General features: G+C 35.7%; 1 protein-coding gene across 9 annotated transcripts in view; it reads left to right on the top strand.

Annotated features, from left to right (window-relative positions):
• The window catches only part of NAALADL2 (N-acetylated alpha-linked acidic dipeptidase like 2), a 1,281,993-nt gene that overhangs the window by 907,286 nt on the left and 348,636 nt on the right, over nucleotides 1-26,071 (top strand). For all 9 annotated transcript variants that reach the window (XM_070509419.1, XM_070509420.1, XM_070509417.1 and 6 more), the window contains one exon: nucleotides 7,224-7,367. In XM_070509419.1, coding sequence (XP_070365520.1) covers nucleotides 7,224-7,367 — 144 coding nt within the window. The remainder of the gene's footprint in view (nucleotides 1-7,223; nucleotides 7,368-26,071) is intronic.

Below are 26,071 nucleotides of genomic sequence, written 5' to 3'. Positions count from 1 at the left end.
CTTCACATTCACTCACTGACTCACCCAGAGAAACTCCCAATCCTGCAGGCTCCATTCTTGGTAAGCACCCTACACAAGTATACTGTTTTTCATCTTTTATACCATAATTTTACTGTACTTTTTCTATGTTTTGACACAAAGATACCATTGTGTTACAGTTGCCTTCAGTATTTAGTACAGTAACATGCTGTACAGGTTTGAGCCTAGGAGCAATAGGCTACACCATATAGCTGGGTGTGTTGTAGACTATACTATCTAGGTTTGTGTAAGTGCACTCTATGATGTTCGCACAACAACAAAATTGCTTACAGTACATTTCTCAGAACATATCCCTGCCATTAAGTGATGCATGATTGCCTTAACAAACTAATATTAACAAAGACTTTTTCTGTGCACTACTTTTTAAAATAAAATTGTACTTTACATAATCTGTGCTCTTTTAGTATCAGAATATATAGACACTTTGATTGACAAATGAGTAGGTTACTTTCTATTTCCTTTAATGTAAAAGTTAACATGACTTTTTACTACAGATTAGCTAAGCAATAAAACGTGATATTTACCAGGGAACCTGGCAGAATGCTTTAGCTGAAGAGAGGACCAATGAAATGAGGCGCTGAGACCATCTGTGTCTTCATTTTTAGAACTTTGTGATTACAAGTTTTGTATTATGAATCATGAGTTTTAGGCTCATGATCAGACAAAACAAAATTATTCATTTGCACTTTGGTATAATCATTCATTCAAAAAATATTCACTGGGCCCCTACTTTTTACTATGCACTGTGCTAAGCCGCAGGAATACAGCAGTGAAATGAGCCCCCAAGAAGCTTACACTCTGGTCAGTGAGCAGAAAGTAAAAAGGAAATTAGAACAGAGCAGTGTTTACTATATGTGTACACAGGGACTTGTGTGGGGACAGGTAACAAGGACAAAGTGACATCTGAGAGTTGGGTAAACACATCAGTCAGCTTTTAGACTGACAATTTATGTTAATTTGAGAAGACACAGGAAATAGGTTGTAAAATTAAAGAAATAGTAATTTTAATTTTAGTTATGAGAATAACTATTAGTAATAAAAATCCTATGTCGTAAAAAATGCACGTGTGCATGTATATATGTGTGTGTGTACGTGGGTATGGTGTGTATATATATACACAGAGAGAGGCAGAGAGCATGAGCGAGCTCTGAGAAGAGTGCATAGCACAAAGCATTTTTAAAGCAAGTGTTTTATTTTTAATAATATCTTAAACGACAGAGTACCGAATTTGACTAGCTTGAAGGAAGATGGTGATATTCATAACCAGTGGTTATAAAACACTGAAATAATAAAGGAGCAGCTGTATTTACAAGGACAACAAAATGACTAGCCAATTTAGTGCACTGGTCATTTCAGGGAAATAACTGTAAATTTTGTGAGCTAAAATAAAAATGAGAAAACATTTGCGCCAGTTATTTAATGGTCTGGTTTCTGTCAATGTGGCAGTCCTCTGGGGAAAGTCAAATCAAATATTCTGGGGGAACATCACTGATATCAACTTGCTTATTTGATATTTGGGTCTTTTTCATAAAAGTGCAGCACAAAATGTGTTTTAAAAATCTCTCTTTTTTAAGCTTTCTGATCACATGGTTTTCTGGCAAGTGGGAAGTATTTACACTTTAGCTTTGTCAGTCTTTTACTACAATAAATTAAAATAGTTGAAAATCAAGAAAAGAAAAAAGTCGAATCAGTTAGCTATTGTAATATTTTTTCATGACCGAAATAGTGTTGAAAATGTAATTTTGATCTTTGAATCACCAAATTTTTCTTTGAGGAAAGGATAAAACAAAAAGAAATGCTCTCGTCCATTGTAAGCTTATTGTTTAGTGATAGCATATGAACAGACTTGTTACCCATTTTAATGGAGACTCTCTGAGAGAATTGTTGGTTTGGGGTTTATTGATATAGTCAAAGGCTCTATCATCTTTAATTTTGGGTAAGATGAGCAAACACATGCTATTCTTCATCCTTTTCATCCTACTTTTTATATCTTCTTTGCTGCGTAAAATTACGTAAATTGTGTTTTGGAAAAGTATAGAATGATTTAGGCCAATGCTTATCTAATGTGCATGTGAATCACCTGGGATCTTGCTGGATTCTAATTTAGAAAGTCTGCAGTGGGGTCTGAGATTCTTCTGCATTTCTAGTGAGTTTCTAGATCATTCCAATGCTGCTTGCCCGAGGCCTAGAATAGAATTGAATAGAAAAGATCTGTAGGATCTGTGCTTACACTATGTTGCATGGATCTCATGTTTACACACACACAAACACACACACAGAGTCAGGTGCCAAGTGTTGCGTTATACTCCTCAACTCAAAAACTGTAGTCTCCTCCACAGTGGCAGCAAATTGTCATCACGGATCCACATGAGGCCCCTCTGACTTTATTTACCAACATATTTTTTACCTCACATCACCACTTGGTGCCTTAATTCTGAGGATCCCAGTGTCTAAGATTTCTAGTCTCTGGAGGTTTATCTTTCCTGATACTCTGGGTAATCAGCACTTGCTATATACACTGACTTTTAATTTGAGTTCAAAAGAATTCCATCTTGCTACACAAAAAAAGTGCTGGCGGCTAACAGAGCGTTCATTTTTTCTTTATACACATAACCAGATGTGATTGAAATGAGCATCAACAATTTGAAAAAGCATAATGCAAAGGCTGTTAAATATGTACAATTAGAAAACATCTTACGGGGCCAGCCCGGTGGAGCAGCGCTTAAGTTCGCACGTTCTGCTTCTTGGCGGCCTGGGGTTTGCCGGTTCAGATCCTGGGTGCGGACATGGCACCACTTGTCAAGCCATGCTGTGGTAGGCGTCCCACATACAAAGTAGAGGAAGATGGGCACGGATGTGAGCTCAGGGCCAGGCTTCCTCAGCAAAAAGAGGAGGACTGGCAGTAGTTAGCTCAGGGCTAATCTTCCTCAAAAAAAAAGAAAACATTTTACTTATTTTTAACCTCATTTCTTCTAAATTTCACCAACTGTGGTTCAGACTCAAGGCGTCTGATCTAATGAAGCGCCTCCAGTATCATCTTGTTGTTCAGGAATAGTAGAGGGGATGACAATATTATCATAGTGATATGATTTATGTGTTACATTTCAAACAGTGAGTCAGTGATGGAATCAAACTTGGGACTCTATATCTAACGGATTCTTGTAATTCCTAGATAGGTTTTAAAATATATCTGGATAAAAATGGTACACATGTTTGATTTTATTCAAAGTCTCTCAATAATAGGAGAAAAAATTCTTCTCCCAGCACTTCTTCAATAAATGTTTTTTAACATTTTTTGTCTATAATTTAATCTCAGTGTCCTGTAAAGTCCTGCTTTTAGTATCTGCTCTCAGAGTTGAACTGTTTGTCAAATTTCCATTAAGCTGAAGGTGAAAAATTAATGAACCTCTTACTTCGGATGTTTCAAAACTAATGCAAGTCTATTAGTCATGCAGCACAAAAAATCGAAAATTTGGACATGTTCAATTATGGTTTAGGATTCACTCATATTTAACTTTTAAATGAATTGTTCCATATGCTTAATGGAGCATTCTAGAGAAAAAAGAATACAGTTATTGATTTTTTATTAACAGATAAATATATCTCAAATATGAGTTTATTTATAGAAATACTTTTTCTTTTAACCGCAAAAGGTAATTCTAGAGCAAGGTTAATCAGTGAGTGGATGGGGATGGATGGGTTTTGAAAGCCTATGTGATAGGTGTGCTGTGGGAGGGTAGTTAGCTGGGGAGAGAGCACAAATGTAGAACAAGTGTAGGATTAAGAGAATTATAATTCATTCTTCGGTTGCACCCCTGTTCCATCTTCTAGGCATTCAGAAAAGCAGCAACATAGAGGCACTGAAACCCTCTTTCAAAGAATTGTTGATTCATTCTTTCTTTTTTCCATTAATTGTTGAGCTTCTCTTATGTTCCCAGCAGTGTACTAGGCGTTGTGTGTTATGCAATGATGTAGAAAACTTGGTCCTTGTTTTCAAAGAATTTAGAGTTTAGAGGGGGAAAACGGTGTTTTTACATCGTGGCTTTAATTAGAAATAACAAGCCCTGCCAAAAAGGTGCAGAAAGTGACTTGTGAGTTAGTCTTTGAAGGGATTGTGTCATTCAGGCAGGATATGATGCATGAGAAGAGCAAGTAAAATAGAAGGAATGGCTTAAAGAAAACACGGAGGATGTAAATCACAGAATGTGTACGGGACAGCTTAAGTTTCAGCATAACATGTATGGAGAAGAATGATAGGAAATTATATTGGCGATATAAGGTCTAAGACTGTGAGGGGCCTTGCATGGCAAGTGAAAGAGTTCAGTATTTGAACTGGGGAGAGATGAAATCATGCAGCATTATAAGGAGTTTCATTTTGTGATGGTAATGTGTCAGCACCTAACATCCATGAAAACTTCAAAATAACAGATTGCACCTTTCCCATAAATACTCTTTCATTGTCCCTTGTAGACTAAAGTTCCACAGGTAATGGCTGAGGGAGAAAGTACATGCTGGGAGAAGCGGAGATGGCTATATCAGGGCTTCCCAGCTGGTGTGCTTAGGCACACTCTCTGTGCCTTGAGATGTTAATCTCAAGGGCCCCAGGTGCAGCCTGGAGCAGCAGGGACTCAGGGCGGGTCACTTGTAGCTGAGAGCAGCTTCCTTGTGGTCTGAAAATCCCCTTCAGTTCACCTCAGCGGTTCTCTGTGAACCACGCAGGGCCTGGTTCATGGGCATACAAACTGTACAGCTGCACAGGGCCCGCACTCAGAAGGGCCCACAATTGATGTAATTCTCTACTATTGCCGCATTGAAATTCTTCATACTCTTTGAACAAGAAGTCCCACATTTTACTCTGGGCCCTGCAAATTATATAGCTAGTCTCGGTCCTATGACATAAAAAAGGTTAGGAGGCAATGAACTACACGGTGGTCAAAATGCACTGTCATATATCCGTATAAAAGGGGTTCATACTAAATTAGGAGACCAGCACTGTGCTTCTATAACAAAACTGATCCTAAGCTTACATCTTTATTATTTTTTCTTCAAAGCCATGACTTCTATAGCTGCTGCAGGCCTAAGCCAAATATCATTTTTTAGCCTTGTGGTTTTCCAGATGACAAATTAAGGAAATACTTCTGTAACATATTTTCTCATTTATAATCTGCCTCCTGGAGCCTGGGTACCAGTATCTTTGAGCTCTGCACCCCCTGCAGTCCTATCGAATTAAATTCTGAGAAAACCTTTAGCAATTACTTTCCCTAATAAAAGTCCTGAAAGACATACTTCTGGGTTCACAAACATTATTGGCTGCCTGATAGAATCATTCTGTTGTGTATTTTCTTTTCTGAGTCAGTATAAATGTATAAACTGAATAAGTATTTAGTTCTTTCCTTAAACACAGCTTAATTTTTTCCACTCTCTTTACTCTGAGTACTTGTTTATTTTTCTCTTACATGTGTTATCATAGCTGTTTTCTCTCTTTGTTGTTATTTAATTTTTATTTTTTCAAAGTTATAGGTGAATATAAGTAGTCAAATATTTCTACGAAGCTTAATTTGTAAAACCACGTCACCTTCTCCGGTCCTTCCCTGTGTCTTCTCGCCCCTTTCTCTCTCCCAAAGGCAAATACTTAATTGCCTTGAACATTTTTAGTTGTAACCTACTTTTTACATTTACCTCTCTGTCTCTCAAGAGCATGCTTAAAAATTGAATTCGTTTTACAGTTTTATCCATAATATTGACTTACCACTATGGAAGATAAAGATTTAATTTTCTTTTGCAAATCTCCATGTAGCCTCATCTCTGACTTTTGCTCTTTTCTCCTTTTTCCTAAAGAATGATACCAATTTTTGTGTTAAATAGTCGTTACTTATATTATTATGACTATGTATGTATTATTCACATCATCCGCTGATTACATTTCCTTCTCGAAGAACTTTTTGCTCCCTTTGAAGCTAATAATTGTCTCATTTTATATTATATTTAATAAATGTCTCATTTCTTATTTTTCTGTATGTCTAGAACCTCTTCAAATGTTAACTCTTTGATCTTACTGTAAATATTCTCTCATCACATTAGCACACATCTAGTATTCTCATTATTTTTATCTTCCCGGACACCTCTCTCCCCCAGCCTCCTGACCTCCTACTCTTATCCTCGCTAGGTTTGCAGCACATGCTCTGTCTTACAATTGTCCTTGGCTGAGAGCTCCTACTTAAGAATGGCAAAATTACATTGATTTGAAGTTCTGTATATGGTGGAATTTATTGACTGATGGGTTTTAATGTAAGATATCTTGAGTGAGTTGTTTTGTTGGTAGACTTCCAGATTTTTGGTATTTTTATATATTCCCCATTGACCTGGTCAAACTGACTACAAATGAATGTTCCATTGCCCTACCTGGAAGAAAAGATTCTGGGCTCCAAGAGAGTAAAACATCTGAAGAGTCTCAGCAATCATGATACCATCCCATTTTAAATATAAGCCTTACCCTTCACTGTGTCTGGTGGCTCCCGATTCAGCACCCCACTTTCAGTTTCCTGCTGGAGGGAAGGTGGTGGGAGGTTATAATAAGCACTGTTCACATTGACTGGGTGAGTGAGGGGTTCAGGAGGAGAGACCCCTTCACAGTCAGAATTTCATCAAATCCTCCTGTTTCCAGCCTCTCCCTCACCCCTCCTTTAATAGATAGCTGGTGTTGCCAATTCCTAAACCTTTCCGGGCTCTGTGGTACAAACTGCATTGCTTCTCAGCTTCCTCCCCCTGCTGGCTTAGATTTTGGTCTCCTTGGGTCTGTTGTATCAGTTGACACTTATGCATCTGCTTTCCAGCTTTTAGAATCTTTTTTGCTGTTGTGTCTTATTCTCTTGGCCCCTGTGGATTTATGCTTTCTTATTCCTTGTTATCATTTCAGTGGAGTTTTATGGAAGAATGGAGGTAAATGCATGTATACAATCTGCCATCATTAACTAGGATACATAATAGTATTTGGACTGAATTTTTATTATGAGGTACCTCAAATCATTTTAAATAAGTAGGCAGAGTATAACTAAGGAATAAACAAAGAAATGAACTAAAATATACTTACCGCTCATATTTAAATACTTGTTACAGAAAACTTCCTTCAAGTGTTTTTAATTTCTGTTTACTAAAGATTCTGTTCATTTCTCTTTTGAATACAGATGGAAGCTTTAGGCAAAACCGGTCAGACCTCACCTCTCTCCTTGTGCAGCCCATCTCAGCATCTCTCGTTGCAAAACTGATCTCTTCACCGCAAGATAGAACCAAAAATGGTGTCTGTAGCCCTCTAGAACTTCCAAATAATGGTAAAGTATTTAATGGCTTTCTATGTGTCTTGTAGCTTTTGTAAGGACCATGATCATTTTTAATCTCCTAAACTGATATGTTTAGGATTATCCTCCAAGAAAACATTTATTTTTGATGAGGTGAGCATTTATTTCTCTCCTTTGGCTCTTTAAGGGACATTTTGGAAAGTGATTTTGATAAAGACTCACAGTTGACCAAACTGAGAGGTTAAAAAAAGAAGAAAAGCATTTTGAACTGCAACAAGGAAAAGCAGCTTTACAAATAAAGCATTTTGTACATTCATGACAATCTGCTTAGCGTAGCTTCCCGGTTTCAGCTTCAGCAGTCTTGTTGCCTGCCAAGATTCAGTGGATAGCAGTCAGCTATCTGGGGTATGAAGTCTTTTAGTAGAAAGCATTAAAGCCTAATTCCAGCAATTGACTAAAAAAATCCCTCTGTCTTTACGCATCATCGCCCGAGAGATGCTTCTTGTACTGCAGTGCAGTGTGTCAGGCCTTGTTGGACCACACAGGATAAAACTAAAGTCGTTAAGCTACCTATGGTGGGATGAAAGCCACGGACTGCATCTTATTTCTGCCTCCAGCCTCAGCATTAGAATTCTAAAGAACAGACTCTCTTTACATATTGCTAAATTTGTATCTGGTTGCTGTGAAATTCTACTTGAGGGCTCTGTTTTTTGTGTCCAGACCTGGAGGCCCAACTACCCTTGTTTGATCACATCTGTTTTTCTCTTGATAACAAAAGTATACAAAAAAATTGTTTTGAAGAAGTCTAAAAAACCTGAGCACATTCAGTGTGGCCCTCTGTTAGAAACAGACACTTTTCAAAGTCCTATAGATTGAGAGCCCTAAACTACTTATCGATTGAGCAAAGTGGGAAATGTAGAAAACAGGAATGAGCCTATGTCTTCAAAGCAGGATCGAAGCAGACTGCAAGGAGCTTATTTTTTCTGTTTTCTGTTCTGAGCTCCATAAATTGATCATGGGTTCTATTTGTTAAAATATGCAAAAACCACTGTAGTAATAGTTTAGTTGTAAGGAAAGCACTGGACCAGATTTAATTAATTCATTGGTTAATTCAATAAATATTCAGAGGTCCTGATGTGTTCCAGCTACATTTCTGCCCTCAACATGCTGATAGTCCCCACATTAGCTCCATGACTGTTCTGATGTCACCTCCCTACTGGAAGCCTGGATGTCTGCATCTACAGAAGGGTATCTAACCTTCCATTATCTCAAATTGTTCTGAGAATCAAAGTATGATGTATGTCCAAGTACTTTTGTATACTGTAAAATGTTAGATTAGCAAGTATCTTTTTTTATCAAAAAACTATCAATTTCCTCTCCAATACATTACACTTTGGCATAACAAGAGCATAGCAAAGCAAGATGGCACTCTCCAGCTGTATCTCCACAATAAATTAGCAACATGTATGAAGCTTAGAAGAAACATTGAGATACATATTGAAACCTGTTTACAACTCTAGTGTTAAAGAAGCAACAAGATAGACCTGCTTTCTAAGGAATTATGCCATATCAAGTTTTTCTCATGGATATAGTAATTATTGGTTATAGAAAACTTCAGACAGATATATTTAACTAGAGAAGACATTTCATGTTATAATGCATCCTTCTTTCACCTTTCTTAAATTTACATTTAGATTTCCCAATTGATTAAGCACTGTGAGTGATTTGTTAAATTTAAACTAAATTTAAATGCAGGATAATGACCCTTTACCCCACTGTTTGGACAATAATGCTGCTGAATACAGCTAAGATAATTAACTTCTAAGTTTTCTCATAAACACATGAAACACTTTAGTTACTCACTGTGATATGTATCAGGGTGGGACATGAAAAGCATATAGAATGAGGTGCTATATTTTTGAGCACCAAGAGCAATGCTTATAGTTTATGCATTAAAAAATAATTTAAATTGTATTATAACTATATCTTACTGTTGTATTTTCTGAGTATAGACCTGAGCTTTAGTGCAGGAAAATCTTTACTCAGAAGTTTGGACAGGAGAATATTAAATATGTGTGCAAATCAACTAATTATTTATACTACCCATTTAATCCTTTATGTACACTGAATTAAGAATTCTCTAAAGTCCAGACAACAATGTAGTGGAATTTGCTGATCATATTTGCTTTCTTAGCATCCCTTTTCCCCTTCTGCTTTTGGAACTGTTGCCAACATTTTCCCGTAATATAGTATGAATAGGTTTAACTACATCTCAAGCTCTAGAAATAGATCTTGATTAACTCAAGTCTATTGGCATTTCACATCAACCATATTATGATGATTGGTTCAAGGATGATCTAAGGCTGGCCAAATAGGGCCAAGACTCAATTTCTGGACTTTGTTTGAGCACTGACTCACTTTAATACTAGAGCTGAACAAGAAAGCATGTAGCCCTGGGATCTTTCGGTAGTCTTCTTGGGACCTTGAGAGTTTAGCTTACCTGAAAATGGAGCCAACACAAGGAAGGTGTAAGTGGATAATGGAGAGAACATAAAAATAGAGAAAGAGATAGATAAAGGGAGAGAGAAGAGAGGCTCCTGTTCACATAATTTGAGCCCTAAATAAAGTCATATCTGAAAACAAATCTACTGAATTGGCCATATATATGAGTCAATATATTCTCATTTTTTTCCAGTTAATTTATTGTTGGATTTTCAGTTGCTCGCTACCAAAAGGTACCTAAGTGATGCAGACCATAAAACTTAAACTAAACAAAGGAATTAAATATTACGTTCATGAAATAGACCCAATGAAGTGAATTAGAGACCAGGACATTTGTAGGAAAAGTCCTGAGAGAACTAAGAAAATTGTATGAGGAATAGAAAAAGAAGTAGGAGAAAAGTTCTTGCTTAAATATATATGGATTGTTCACATTGATTAGATAATTGAATATTGACTCCATTTCATTTTTCATCGTCTTACTTTTTGTAGGTCTTACCCATCGATCTAACATGTTGTCGGTCTTTGTCCTGGAGAGTCAATCAGAACATGGAAATTTGAATTTTCAGATATCAGTCTGAGCTTGTGGCTCAAAACCATGAATGTTGTGAAAAAAGGAGAGGACAAAGTGTAAAATGCATTAATGTATTTTAGGATGAAAAATATAAATGAATGAAGTTAAAATAATTTTAATATGTTTGAATCACTTTTGATGAATAGAAAAAATGTATAAAACTTAACGTCATCAGTGATGACTTTTTCACATTAGAAATTTGGATCGTATCTTTTCAAATGAATATATATATTTAATTTGTTAACATCTACTTGAAAGTATGCATTTTTATCATTTCTTGAGCAGAGATTTAAAAAGATGTATTGAGCATGTCCACAAATTGTGGTTATGTTAAAATTTATTGGTAAATACTACATATTAACTTTTCAGAAAATATCCATGAACAAGAGATGTTAGTACAGTGGACTCCAGCAGTATTTTTTGTTATGTATGAGACTAATCAACCTGTTCAGAGTGACCCCAAAGTTGCTATATGTGGGAAAATCTAGTAGAACATTATGCTATTCTGGTTAAAGAATGTCTTGAGATATCCATATGTGTATGTGTGCATGTATATGAATATATATATTGATATATATATCTCAAGTAGTAATGGAGTGATATGGATGTGATATGGTATGGCCCATTTTGGGCCCTCCGAAAGAGAGAATTCCTTAGTAGGCCTAAAAAAAGTAAAAGAATTGATAACTTGTTTTAGAGCAGGGTGGGCTTTAATAACTTCTAGCCATCAACATGGAGGGAAATATCCAGAAGAACATAGGGGCCAATTTAATTTGTTCAGACAACTTCTATATAGCATACATATAGATATAGTGGCCACTCTATACAAAAAAGTTCAGTGAGCTAAACTACTTTAGGGAAGACTGATCAGTGTTGTGACAAATGGGAGCTGGATGTTAGCAGTCACTAAACTGTGCAATGGTGACACCCCAAAGTTATGACTCTTCAAGTTGCCAGTTGCACAGTGAACCTAGGAGTCTGAGCTGGAAGCTGATGACAGAGTAATCCGTAGAACTAAAGATCGGCCTTCATGAGCTGCCGTTCTGAAGTCCTCAGACAAAAGAAAAAAAAGCTTCCGACAATCACTTTGAAGGACTCTTCATCAAGGGTCTTAAACAGAGTGAACATAGGTGGGAAACCTATTGTCCAAAGTCCATAGAAAGTACAGTCAATTCTCTGTTTCCTGGGGAGTGAAGGTTGAGTTTACCAAGGGTGATACAGATCTGTCATTCACCCAGGACTTCTCAAGTTTCCAGCTTTCTGTCTTGACTGTTTTGATTTTAGGAAATGATTCAGCTTAGATTCAGTCTAGAGTTTTGTTTGTTTTGTTTGCTAAAGACCTAAAGACAGCCTGAGATGTGCAATTTTAAGCAAAATTCCTTTAACAAGTGTTTACCAACTTTCAATGTTTCTCAGTTTCTTATATTCTTATCACATTATTTCTCAAGTACCTGTCGCTCCTTCCAAATAACAGAAGCTCCAACTAAACTTTGTAGTTTATACATATGATAAAATCCTTTAGAGCATACCATATCTGTGTATTTTGATGATACTTTTTTCACAATGGGCTGATGTCGTCATTTGCTAAGCTAGAAACTGCCGAATTCCTTACTGCATTTCTAGTTCAGTATTCTGCTATTTCTTTCATGTATCCAGTATCTCTCCCTGTTATTCTATTCAGTGTTATCCAGATATGTCTTACATGTTTGTGACTGTAAGTTGTAAAGCCCCAGCATCCTCTAAAGCTCAGGGTAAATGTCATCTCCTCCATTAAAAGTCCTTTAGGGTTCTACTCAAGTTGGAAGTAGCCTCTCCTGACTCCCTCTGCCATGCTTTAGGCACTCACATGCTACCTGGCATTGCGGTATCACATTCTTCTCAGGCAGAATTTGGCAACTTGGATTTTCATTAGAATGTGTTGTTTCCACTTTATTTCTATATGATTTCATTTCTTTGATGTCTCCTTTATAGCCCTGGATATGATTGCTGTTTCATGGGTATTTGAAAAGAATGTGTATTGTATAGTTGTCAAGTGTAGACTTCTATAAATATCTATTTAAACTAAGTTCCCTAATCAGGTTGTTCAAATATTCTATATTTTATTATTAGTGTTAAAATCTCCCACCATGATGATTGTCTATTTTACCTTGTAGTTCTGTCAATTTTTTATTTGTATATTCTAATACACTAAAAATTTTTCAGTTCAAGGGAGTTTAGTCAAGGGCCTATGCACGAGGTGTACATGAGTAAAGGAAAACAGAAAAGAAATGGTGAACTACCCCAAGGCTACAATTGTTACTACTCCTAAACCTGAAGAGACAAGAAGAGAGAGTAGTTACAGGAACTGGCACATCCTTGAGGTGTAAGAGAGGGCAGTATGAGGGGAGCTGTGGCTTTCAATCAAGGAATGTAGTCACTGCCAGTGAGCAACTAGCCAGGGAGGGTGATGGAAAATAAATACTCCAATCTTTCTCTTACCCAACCTACTGATCACTTGTTGATGCCTTCCATTGGCTAAACCCAACCTGAAGCCCAGACTAAAGGAGCCGGACAGATGGAGTCCGTGGAGATCAACCCCTGGAGCACAGGCTAGGTGAAGGGTGAAAACAAGTATGGATGGACAAATGGAAAAATATGCAACACTGATAGTGTTGCAGTTGATTAGTCTGCTGACTATTTTGATGACTTGTGATTTGTAGAATGGTTTGGTAGAAAGATGTGGAAAATCTGTTAATCAATTTTCACCCATATAATGGATATGAAGAGGGTAAAAGTTATTTTTTTTTCTGGTTCTTAGTCTTCAAATATCTTCATATTTAGATAATTTTACTAATTGAAAAGAATATTTAATTAAACTTTAAGTATTTTTTCCAAATGCATGCAAGCTCACAAGAGTACTTGCACACGTGGATGTGGATGTGTATATGTGCGTGTTGGAGACTCAGGGGTGGCTACTAAGCTTAAAAGTATGTGGTGAAAGAGATCAAGCAAATAGCAAACATTTCACTCAATGTTTGTATGCTAGTCTCACTTTTTCAGAACCCAAATTTTACAGTACTAAGACAGATTTGGAGAATAGTAATGCATACTTTTACTTTTCTTTTTAAAATTTAATATCTATTATTACAAAAGCAGTTAATGTTTATTGAATTAGAAAAGAGAGATGAGCAAAAATATGAAAACAAAACAATGCATTCTGTATTAGTCATTTTGGGCTTCTATAGCAAGATACCACAGACTGGGTGGCTTAAACATCAGATATTTATTTTCTTACAGTTCTGGAGGCTGGGAAGTCCAAGCTCAAGAGACCAGAAAAGTAGGTTTTTGCTGAGAGCTTTCTTCCTGGCTTGCACGTGACTGTCTTCTCTCTGTGCACACGCAGAGAAAGTGAGAGACCTCTGGTGTCTCTTCCTCCTCTTATAGAGATGCTAGTTTTATCAGGTTAGGGTCCCACCCTTAAGCCCCATTTAACCTTAATTACCTCATTAACACCCTATTTCTAAATACAGCCAAACTGCAAGGTTAGGGCTTCACATATGAATTTTGAGGGGACAGAATTCAGTTCAGAACACATTCCTATCACCTAGTAATTATTACCATCAACACTTAATATAAATCTTACTAGATTTATGATATATAAGTATAGATATATTTTTTTACCAAAATGAAATCCTGCTACACGTATTATTTTGAAATTTGTTTATCTCAATAAATATCTCCACTTTTTTATGATAGTAAACTTTATCTTAACACAGATTATATTAAGTTTTACTAATCATACCAATCTTTTACAGTGAGTTTACCCAAACCAAGATCCAATCCAGGCCTACAAACTGCATCTCTTCTAATCTGACGTGATCCTCTTTTTTTTTCCTTTTGACGCTGAATTGTCTATGGAATCAAGTCAGTTGTTACTGCGTGTGTCCTACTTTCTAGATTTGTGGGATGCTTCTTTGTGATTTTATTCAACCAGTTCCTCTATCTCTTGTATTTCCAGTAAACTTTAAATTAATTCTTAAGGTTTGTGTTAGAAAACTCATTATTGTCATTGTTAGATAAAAATTTTTAAGGAAATTTTCTTGTAGCTGATGTTATTGTCATATGCAGTATATGGTAAGACATAGCCCTATTGATTCAGGTGAGGTGGGACACAGTGAACATAGTTGGATTTTAAGGCTAAAATTACCCCTGCTCCTGATGTAAGGTGGCATTCGCTGGGGATAGACTGAAATGCATAAAATTTCGGTGTGGCAGGAAGAATATGGTATCTGTGACAGGTCTGATATTAGTTTGTATTCATTGATGTGGACATTCCAGTTATTTGCTGCCAGTCCATTCTGATTTGTCAGTATGTATGCCATATCAGTTGATAAATATTTTGAGTAAGACCCTTGATCTAAAGGATATAATGCCAACCAACAGTGTTGGTTAAGAAAAACATTTGGTGGGGGCCGGCCTGGTGGTGCAGCAGTTGAGTTCACATGTTCCACTTTGGCAGCCTTGAGTTCGCCAGTTTGGATTCTGGGTGAGGATATGGCACAGCTTGGCACTCCATGCTGTGGTAGGCGTCCCACATATAAAGTAGAGGAAGATGGGCATGGATGTTAGCTCAGGCCCAGTCTTACTCAGCAAAAAAAAAAAAAAAAAAAGAGGAGGATTGGCAGCAGATGTTAGCTCAGGGCTAATCTTCCTCAAAAAAATAAAAAAAGAAAAACATTTGGCAATAGAGAGATCCCACATGGAAAAATGGATCAACCAGAAAGCTATACAAGTTATGATGGCATCAAATCCAGAAGCAGTTTATACTCAGATATTTAGGCAAGCAGTTGGCATGTAGGGAAGATGTTAGTGGATTACAGAGCCCCAATCATTAAAACTGTGATTCTAGAGGAGATTTCAGTCCTTAGGCTACAGGGAGATTGAAAAATAAAAAACAATTCAGAGCCCCAATGCTAGAAGTTCTATTGTAGAGTCAGGTAGCCAAGAAAGGTCCACAGGTCCATGGAATGAGACAAGTAATCAATTAACATTAAGAACTCTGGGAAGAACTGTACCTAAGAAACCAACAGAGGCTTAATTATTAGAATTGGGGCTCAGCGTTAACAGCAATCATCCTCAAATGCCTCTAAATAAGGTTGGGATGTTTTCCTAGATACTGGTTATGCTTACAAGGCAGGTGGAAATAGGACTTTGTTAGCTATGGAGTAAGAAGAACCAGCCAAGCTTTCATAATAGCAACAAAAATTCAAGACAGAATTATATCTGGAGCATAATTTCTGTAGCAGATATTTTTCTCTGAGCATGGTGAAATTAAAGAGTAGAAAGAGGCAACTACTTTTATGTCTCTTAGCTCTGACACTTCTCACCCTATTTGAATACAAATGTTCTCTGAGTGGAACACGTTTTCTCATCTTGAAATCTTTTGAACTTCACATTTCAAATTTAAAGCTGCCATCAAACTTTGAAACATGAAAGACAGAAAACATTTGGCAAATGTGAGCTGGAAATGTTCTCTTAAAGTAGCAAGATATACACACAGACACACGCACCGGCTTTTTAAATAATAAACTATATCTAAATGTTCTCCAGGATTTTCTAATTTTAAAAGTAATTTTTTATTTTGAAATAAATTCAGACATATAGAAAAGTTGCCAGAATAATACAAAGAACTTTTTCTTCAACTACCCAAGAGCAAGCTATAGACATGATAAACTATCACATCTGAATTCTCCAACAAACAATGACATTCTCCTACACAAACAGCGAAAGCATCACAATCAGGAATTAAACACCCACACATTTCTACATGTATTCCATCGGCCCCATTCAACTTTTGCCAGTTGTCCCAGTAATGTCCTAAATAGCATGTAGATTTAAACTAGGACCACGTGTTGTGAGCTGTCAGATCTCCCATTTCCTTCAACCTGGAACACTTTCAGTCTTTTCTTGACTTCTATCACTTTATCATCTTTGAAGATTGCATGCCAGTTATCTTCAGAGTATTCCCCAGTCTGGGTTTATCTGATGTTTTCTCATGAGTAAATCCAGACTCTGCATGTTTGGCAGTAATATTATAGAAGTGAGACTGTATTTTTCCCATTGTGGTTATCAATTTGTCCCATTACTTGTATTACTAACTTTGATTACTTGATTAAGGTGGTGTCTACCAGATCTCCTCACTGAAGTTACTCTTCTTTCTTTTATAATCAATAAGCATTTGAAATCATGCACGCATCCTGCCCCCACCCCTTCCTACCTCCACCCACTGGTTTCAACATTCACTGATGCTTCTTGCCCAAGAAGTCATTACCAAGGTGATGCCAGTGGCGACCTTCCAAGTTCATCAACCCTTCTACTTTTATTATTTGGCATTCTGCTGTACAGCAGAGCTTTTTTTTTTCCTATTTGTTTGTATGTTCCTTTGTTTATTCATACAGTTCAGTTTATTACATTAATTAGGATTTATATTCCTAATTTATTCAATAGGGTATAATCCAAACCTATTTTTATTTTGATACTCAAATTGTCTTAGGTCAGCTAGTAATAGCGACTTCAACCTGAGTTCTCTGTCCTTTGGCATATGCTCATTATTCTTTGAGTATCTCCTTAGTTTTTGACACAGCAAGATGTACCAAATCATCCTGTATTTACCTACCCTAACCTTGTTATCAGCCATTTCTCCAAAGTCTTAGTTCCTTTGACTGGAGAAAGGTGTCTAGAAAACAATATGTATATTCTAGATGTGCTCATTGCTGCTGGAGTGTTACTTCTTTCTTTATATATTTATATAAAACCATAAGTACATATCAATACCTAGATTTTTACTCTTTTCATGTTTGTAAATTCCTTCTCTGACGGTGAGAAATCTGTTTTTCATTATCCTGAATATTTTTATTTCAATTATCAGTTCCTTTGAGTGTAGTTAGTTGATGCCATTACTCCCTCCTCCACAAGAATGCCTTTATCACTCCATTATAGCTCTGACAACCAAGCCAGGCACTGCCACACATGGGCTCTTCTACCCAAATCAAATGCTCTGCCTGCCCCCCCGCCCACAATACAGTTAACTTCTTCACTCCCTGAGGCTCTAATACTACCTGTTGTCAGGTCCTAAGTGGGGATGCCCTTAGTCTGCTTTAATGACTTCTCTCATTAAACTAAGAGTTGCTTTCCTCCCCATATGCAGACTTTCACATGCACACATAGACACACACACACAGACATACACTCACACACACACATTCATCATGCTTGGGCCCTGATACCCTGTGATACCCTGTGCTACCCTGTGCTGGACCACCTCAACCCATTGGGATGGCTTTTTTCTGTCACATGGTCTTTGACCCCTTGCTTTGGGCCACAGTGGCATCATTATTTACTGCCACTGTCAGAGGTTCTAACCTTGGCCAACCCTGTCTAATGGATTTAGGACTGACTCACTCAGGAAGAGAAAGGAAGGGAAAGGAAAGAGGGAGAAAATATGCATTGTTTTTGAGTACATGAATGATTAATTTGCATAAATATTATTGAGCAGTATATTTTATTCTCTTTCTTACTGTTTTCTTTTAGCACCCTGTGGTTAATATCGATCTTTGCTGTCACGTGTACATTTACTCCATGTTTCTGGGTATTACATAATATTTAAAAGAGCGGCTTTACTACACATTTTATATGTCCATTACACCAAGGATGGACACTTAGATTGCCTTCACTTCCTTGTCACCAAACATTCTAGGTTCAAATTTCCTCTTGCTATTTTTTTTTTCTTTAGCAACATTAATTTATGGCCTTCCTGTATCATGCTGTTTTTGACAAGCTTGGTATCAATCTAATTCTTGTTTGTTTGTAAGTGATTTGCTTTTTTCACTCAGGGAACTTTTAGAATTTTTCTCTTTGTCTTTCAAACTTTAAAATTTCACTATAACGTATATATATGTTTTCCCTTTTTACTGGACAAATTATTATTGTTATTCAAATATTTTCTCTCCTCCATTTATTTTTTCTTCTTCTTCTGGCATTTTTTCTAGAACTCCTATTTCTATTCATCATATCTTTTACTTGTACTTTTGTATTTTCTCTCTTTCTGCTTTTCTGTTTTTCTCTGGAAAACTTTCTCAATCTGATTTAGCTCTGGAATTTGTTTTTCAGTTCTATCCATTACTTACTATCTCTATCTACTCATCCTATCTATTGGTATATTTCTTTCAATTGTTCTATTTTCCATACATCTTATTTCCTCTTTTTTAAAATGCTTTCTGATTGTTTCTTATTGCTAATACATTCCCTTCTCTTGAGTTTAATTATAGTGCTTATTATTAAATTCATGTACCGTGGGTTTCAATGTGTTTACTTGGGGTGGCATAAGTATTCATTGTGCTGACTTTCTTTTATGTGGTTGTGAACCTCAGACATGTAAGTATTTTACTCTGGGAGTTCATGTTGCCCTGAGGTATCAGCTACCCTTCTTGCAACTTAGAGGAGGGCAGAGCTGAATTCAGGCCCTAGTTTATATCTTCCTGGGTTTGTATGAGAGAGAGTTAATGTGTCCCCAGGTACTATGGAACGATTCTAAACCACCCTCATTTTCTGCTAATTCCCCAGGCAGCCTCAGATTTCAGGGATTCCATGAAATAAGGTGCAGCAGTAGGAAGAGACAGTCTTCTTTGGTTTTGATTCCACCACCCGGGGAATTTGGAGGAGAGGAATAAATGCCCCAAGGGGGAAGCTTTGCTCAAGCCTCTTTACATCAAGAGTTCACCCCAGCAGATATGGAGAGGCTTTCCCCACTCAATTTCTGTTTCATTTATTAATCTCACCTTTCTAATATTTTGTCCATAAACACACACATTTTTACCTAAATTCAGTCACTATGTGTAGCTCTTTGTATTCTATTCTTTTCACTTGTAGTGTATTCATGATTCTACAAGTTATTTTTGCATTTTAACAGCTACATATTTTATCACAATTTTCTAAGTCATTTTCCTGTTTGGGATATTTATGTTATTTCCTGTAATTGATATAGATTATACTGCAAAGATAACAATTATTCTTTTGGGATAAATTCCAAAGAATAGGATTGCTATTGTTATTGCTATGCAGTGTGCTATTGCCTTATCAATGAATCGTTCAAATTAAGAACAATGCCAACAGCAATAGGTGCATCAAGAGAGTGAAAATTTATCCAAGATTCAATTTCATTATTCACTATTCATTATTAAAACTGAAAGTGTGATCAGTGTTCTGCTTCTAGTGAAAGAAAACAGATTCTCTGTATATGTGTTTTCAGACATGGGTATGGAATAATATAAAACAAGATGTATTAGGATCATTATCACATGTGGGGATATAAATGAATAGATGAAAAGCTGATTTTTGCTATGCTATACGTTGTTATTTGGACCTGGGCTTTGCCCAGTGATACATAAGAAAGTCCTTCTGTCAGTTAGAAAAATCCAATGAAACCATGGCTTCCTCTTCAGAGCAAAGGTTGTCTTCACCTTCTTAGATCTCTGTGTTTATTTTTAATACAAGTCTTAAACTTCAGGATGTAGAAGAGGGCAGGATTAAATAATTTGAAATCTTTTTTTTGTGTGCAAGAAAGATTAGCCCTGAGCTAACATCTGTGCCACTCTTCCTCTGTTTTGTACGTGGGATGCCTCCATAGCATGGCTGGTGAGTGGAATAGGTCCATGCTTAGGATCCAAACCTATGAACGCAGGAACAAATGTCTAGGAACTCTATAGAAAATATAAGAAAATATGTTTTAAAAATCAGCTATCATAAAAGAAATTCAAATATCCAGAAGCAACAATAAAGACAGAATGAAAAATCAGAAATAAGTAATAAAGTTCACCCTGTAGTTGCCTGGTGTTGGGAGGTTATGGATCCTATAAATTAAAGTTGGAATATAACATTCACATGGGGACAAAGGACATGGTTTTGTGCCTTTAAGGATCAGGGAGTTGTAACTGATATCCTTTTATAAAAGTAGGACAATGAGGTAGAAATAGGAAGAGTAGAAAGAAACTCATACACTCGTGGAGGAAAGCTTTCTTCTACCTAAGCTCTGGTTGAAAAAAATCTGCCTTTAGAAATCAAAAACCATGGCTCAGAATTTCCACTGCTATTGTAATATAGAAACTCCAGGCCAATAAATTAGCATAAAAATTGTCCCCAAGCCAAAGATGCCCCCTGGGTTGCATGGCAAAAGCAAATGCAATACTGGGAAAATATGTATCAGAGAAATGCCAAGCCAAAGATAGATGGAGTAATTATATTAATATCAGAGTAGGGAAGACTTTAGGAAAAAAAAATTGAGGTGAAGATATATGCAATAATTGTTTTATATATTCTATATAAAAATCAGAAAGATATAGCAGGTCCAAACTTGCAAATACATAATGAACTAGTCTAAAAAGAGACAAAGAAAAATGTTATAGTATTGCCAGGATAAATTGATAACTTAACATCATATGAGAAACTTTAACATATCTCAGTAATTAACAGAGAAAATATATAGAACAATTAACAAAGTTACAGCCACATAGTTTTCAAAGCATGATTGGCTGGATGTATAAAGGATTGCTGCACCAATATAATAAGGAATGCACACTCTTTATATGGAACATTTATAAAAATCTTTATTCTCTATTTATCAGATGTAATAACCTATATAGTCACAAAACAAATCTCACCTAATATAAAAGTATCAGCATACAGACCTTGCTCCCTGTCCATAATTAAATTGTTATATATCAATATCAAAACAGTAATCTACACCTTGAATTTGGATATTTAAAAAAATATTTGAACTAATACATAGACTATAGAAATAATTATAATAGAAATTAAAAATTTTAGAGTCTGTAAGATAATAAGACCATATATCAAATTAATGTATTATGGCTACATAGTAAATCTGCAGCCTTAAATGCGTGTGTATGGATAAGGATTGAAAAGTAATGAGCTAAGCATTTAACTTAAAAAGTTAGGTAAAAAAAACAACAGAATCTGTTCAGATAAATTTAACAAAGACAATAATAAGCATAGGACATAATATTGAAGTGAAAAATAAAAAATAATGAGGATTCACAAATCTCAAAACTAGTTCTCTGAAAATACTAATAAAACAGCTGACCTCTAACAAAACTGATGAAGGAATAAAAGAGACACATACGTAGGTTAACATTAGAATAGAAAAGGGAACAAAATTATAGATAAATGACAGTGACTTTTTTGAAGCATAAGAATACAATTATCAACTAAATGCAAATAAATTTAGGAGAAATAAACATATAAAATATCTAAATGTACTTATAGCAATTAATATTTAATTTAGAATATTAATTGAAATGAAATGAAAATATGCATTAAGTGAAAATGTGCCCTCCTTCCCCCGACGCACAAAAACATTCCATGACCAGATAATTTTATATATGAATCCTAACACTTCATTGTAAAATGGATAATGCCTGTGCTACAAAAACTCTTACAGAATCTAAGAAAAGAATCAGCAAAGATCCCTAAATATTTGCAAGGTTGTGTAATCCAGATATCAAAATCAGACAGATTTTGATTGAAGAAATGAGAAGTAAAATTATCAATAAATCACTTAGTAAATATATATACAAATGTTCTAAAAATGTTAGTAACCAAATACAGAAAACATATCATGACCAAGTAGGGATTATTCCAGGAATATATGCATTTTTTAACATTTTGAAGTGAAAGCCTTATATATACCTCAAAAAATGATTCAACATCTGTTTATGACAAAATCTCTCAGCAAAGTAAGAAGAGAAGTGATCTTCCTTAATCTGATAAAGAGAATTTCCCCAAAACCTACAGAAACATCTTTTTTAAAAAATAAGAAAATCATGGAAACATTCTTTTCAAAGTGAAGAACACAAGGTAAGGACCAAGGGATGCTGCTTTCACTGCTTCCCTTCCACAGTGCACCGGCAGTCCTAGACAAGACGATGAGAGCAACAACTAAAAGTTAAAAAGATTTGAAAGGAATAAACAAAACTATCTGGTTTTGGTAAGTAATTGTCTACAGTAAAATTAAAAATAAAAACCCTATAGATTAACTATTAGAACATATAGGATATTAACAAGAAAGCTCATTATAAAACCAAGATATAAAATTAGATAACATGCTTATACACAATGTAATAAGTTATAAATGTTATATTTTGTTAACATAGCAGAGAAACCCTAAAAGTAAATTTAGTAATAGTTGTGTAGACCTTTTATGGAGAAAAATATAAAACAATTAAAAGAAATAAAAGCAATGGGAATAAATTGAGAGACATACCATATTCATGGATAGAAGACTCAATATAATTTCCTCAAATGGGTCCATTAATTTAATGTAATCCTAATGAAATCCTGAACTGTCTTTTCATGATAGCTGACAAACTAATATAGAAGTTCATATGAAAATAATGGTCCATTAATACCCCACAAATTGAATAATAATTATATGATGATGATGTTGATGCTAATAGAGGCCTCACTATTTCAGTTATTATAAAGTTATGTTAATTCAAACAGTATGGCACTGGTTAAAGTGAAATGCAATAGTAAGGTGAAAAACAAAACAAAACAAACAAAAAATAATAAATTAGATCTCTTTATATGACAGCAGCTTCATTAATACTTCATGAAGAAAAATATTACTATTCAATAAATTATGTGAGAAAAACTGACTATCCATAAAGCAGAGGTAAAATTTAATGCCTAATTCACAAGATGTTTTGGCTGTATGAAAGACAAAATTTTGAAAATTTGGCTTTAAAATACTTGAGGAACATTTTTATGACATCAAAATAAGTAAGTGTTTCCTAAGCAAAACTAAATGAAACAAAGATTAAGAACCCCTGCAAAAACTCAAGCAAAATATCATTTTACCGTATTAATATTTTAAAACATAATCAATCAGTCGAGAAAATATAAACCACAGACTGAAAAAGTATTTATAAGACATATTATTAATGAGGAAATAATATTCAAAATAAACACCCCCCACAATGATACCCCAAATGATGAACAACTCAAAGGAAAGTGGCCAAAGAATATGAAGAAGAGACTTGAATTATGAATATACATATGAAAAATTGCTGAATCTCATTACTAACAAAGGAAATGCAAATTAAAGCAACAATGAAAGTCTGATACCCGTGGGATTGCCAAAATTTAAAAAGTCTGAGGAGCAGCTTCCCATACCTAATAAAGTTGAAGACACACGTATTTTATAATCCAGAAATTCTACTTCTAGTTATCTATTCGGAAAAAATATGACCCATGCACAAGAAATATAAAACATTTCATACTGTAATGTTCAAAATGTAAAAACAACCTCATTAACTCTCAGTAATAGAACTGGAAAATAAACTGAAGGTGATGCTACAACCAAATACTATTTAGCAGTTAAGATGAATAATCTAAATCTGCATTTACTTTCTATTTACTTCCATTGTAAAACATATAATGTCGAGTCAAAAAAAAAGAGGTGGTACAATTTGTGTAAAACGTCAAAGTCTATAAAATAATAGAATATGTTTATGACCATGTGCCTATACCTGTGTCTACCTATAACTGTATCTATCTACCTAACTTACCTACCTGCCTAACACCTATCAATCTCTCAATATATCTATATAACAAATATCTTAAAAATGTTAGCATTAACCTCAAGGTAGGAAGGAAATCTGTGAGAATGCACTTATTTGGTTATTGGCAAAGCGTATCTATGAACAAAATATAGTATTATAACATGTTAAAACTAGATATGGATCATCATTGTATTATTTTCTATTCTTTTATATATATAAAGAACATCTCATAATAAAATAAATGGAGTTTTAGAGTGAGAGATATTGTATTGTTCAGATAAAAATGTTATCTATATGAAGACCTGGATGTGAGTCCTCGTTCTGCCCCATGTGCTTCATTCAATAAGTAAAGATAATAGAACTTTTTTGACTTGGTGGTTTCAAGAATCAGTGAGATACAATGAGAGTTAGTGTATGCCTGTGCAAATGGCTATTATAAATTGTAAGGCACCATATTAACATAAGTTAATATTCCAAGCAGTATATTGCACATTCGTATATATTGTATAGTTTTCTCACTGCTGAGTTAGGAAAAAAATGTAGCATTTCAATCTTAGAAACCAGAGAAGATTCTTCAGCCATATCTAACTCACAAATAACCTGGAAAGAGGGGCTGGCCCAGTAGCATAGTGGTTAAATTCATGCACTCCGCTTTGGCAGCCCAGGGTTTACCAGTTTGGATCCTGGGCATGGACCTTCATACCGTTTATCAAGCCATGCCGTGACATGCATCCCACAAAAAAAGTAGAGGAAGATGGGCACGGATGTTAGCTCAAGGTCAATCTTCCTCAGCAAAAAAAGGAGGATTGGCAGTAGATGTTAGCTCAGGGCTAACCTTCCTCAATAAATAGATTATAACTTGGAAAGATAAAAAAACTATAAAGCAATGACTTTCTTGTCTACAGTTCACTTATCTGGACTTTTTGGAACAAACCTAGAGCAGGGAATTAAACAAATGTGAGACCAACTATGTGACATTCTGGAAAAGGCAAAACTATGGAAACATTTAAAACATCAGTGGTTCCTAGGGGCTCAACAGGGAGAGAGAGAGGAAAGGATAAATAGGTGGAGCACGGGATTAGGGCAACGAAACTTTTCTGTATGATGCTATAATGGTGGATTCATGCTGTTACGCATTTGTCAAAACCTATTGAGTGTACAACACAAAGAGTAAACCCTAATGTAAACTATGGACTTGAGTTAATAATAATATGTTAATATTGGCTCAGCCAGCCCTGATGATCTAGTGGTTAAGATTCGGTGCTCTCACCACTGTGGCCAAAGTTCAATTCCCACTCAGGGAACCACTCCCTCCAGTCTGTCAGTTGTCATAACGTGGCGACTGCGTGTTGCTGTGATGCTGAAAGTGATACCACTGGTACTTCAAATACCAGCAGGGTCACCCATGGTAGACAGGTTTCAGCAGAGCTTCCAGAATAAGACAGACTAGGAAGAAGGACCTGGCCACTCACTTCTGAAAAAATTGTCCGTGAAAACCCTATGAACGTAGTGCAGCATTGTCTGATATGGCACTGAAGGTGAGCGGGTAGCACAAAAAGAGCAGGCAGGGTCTTGCTCTGCTGTACACAGGGTTGCTAGAGGTCAGAATTGCCTGGATGGCCAAAAAAAATGAAAAAGTATTGGCTCATCAATGGTAACAAATGTTGATCACACTAATGCAGGATGCTAATAATAAGTGCAGGGGAAAGACAGGGTATGTGGGAACTCTGTACTTTCTGCTCAATTTTGCCAGCAATCTGAAACTAGTTTAAAAAACAAAGCATATTAATTCGAAACAAACAAAAATGCACAGCACCTATGCATTAGAACCACAATACCCAGACTCTAAGCAGATTTCCTTTTCCCATACGTGAGGCTCTCAGGCATTCTCTCAGGACTTCTTTACTCTTATTTTAGTTATAATTTTAACAGATTCAGTATAGTGATTTTTCAATGAAACTGTTAGTAGGGTACATTTAAGGAAAGAAGTAACTTATTTGTCATAACAATTTTCATCCAGCAATAAGAAGTGACATTTGAAGGCCTAT

This window comes from Equus asinus, chromosome 5 (genome assembly GCF_041296235.1).
Source record: "Equus asinus isolate D_3611 breed Donkey chromosome 5, EquAss-T2T_v2, whole genome shotgun sequence".
NCBI lineage: Eukaryota > Metazoa > Chordata > Mammalia > Perissodactyla > Equidae > Equus > Equus asinus.
This window is presented reverse-complemented; position numbering and strand designations above follow the sequence as displayed.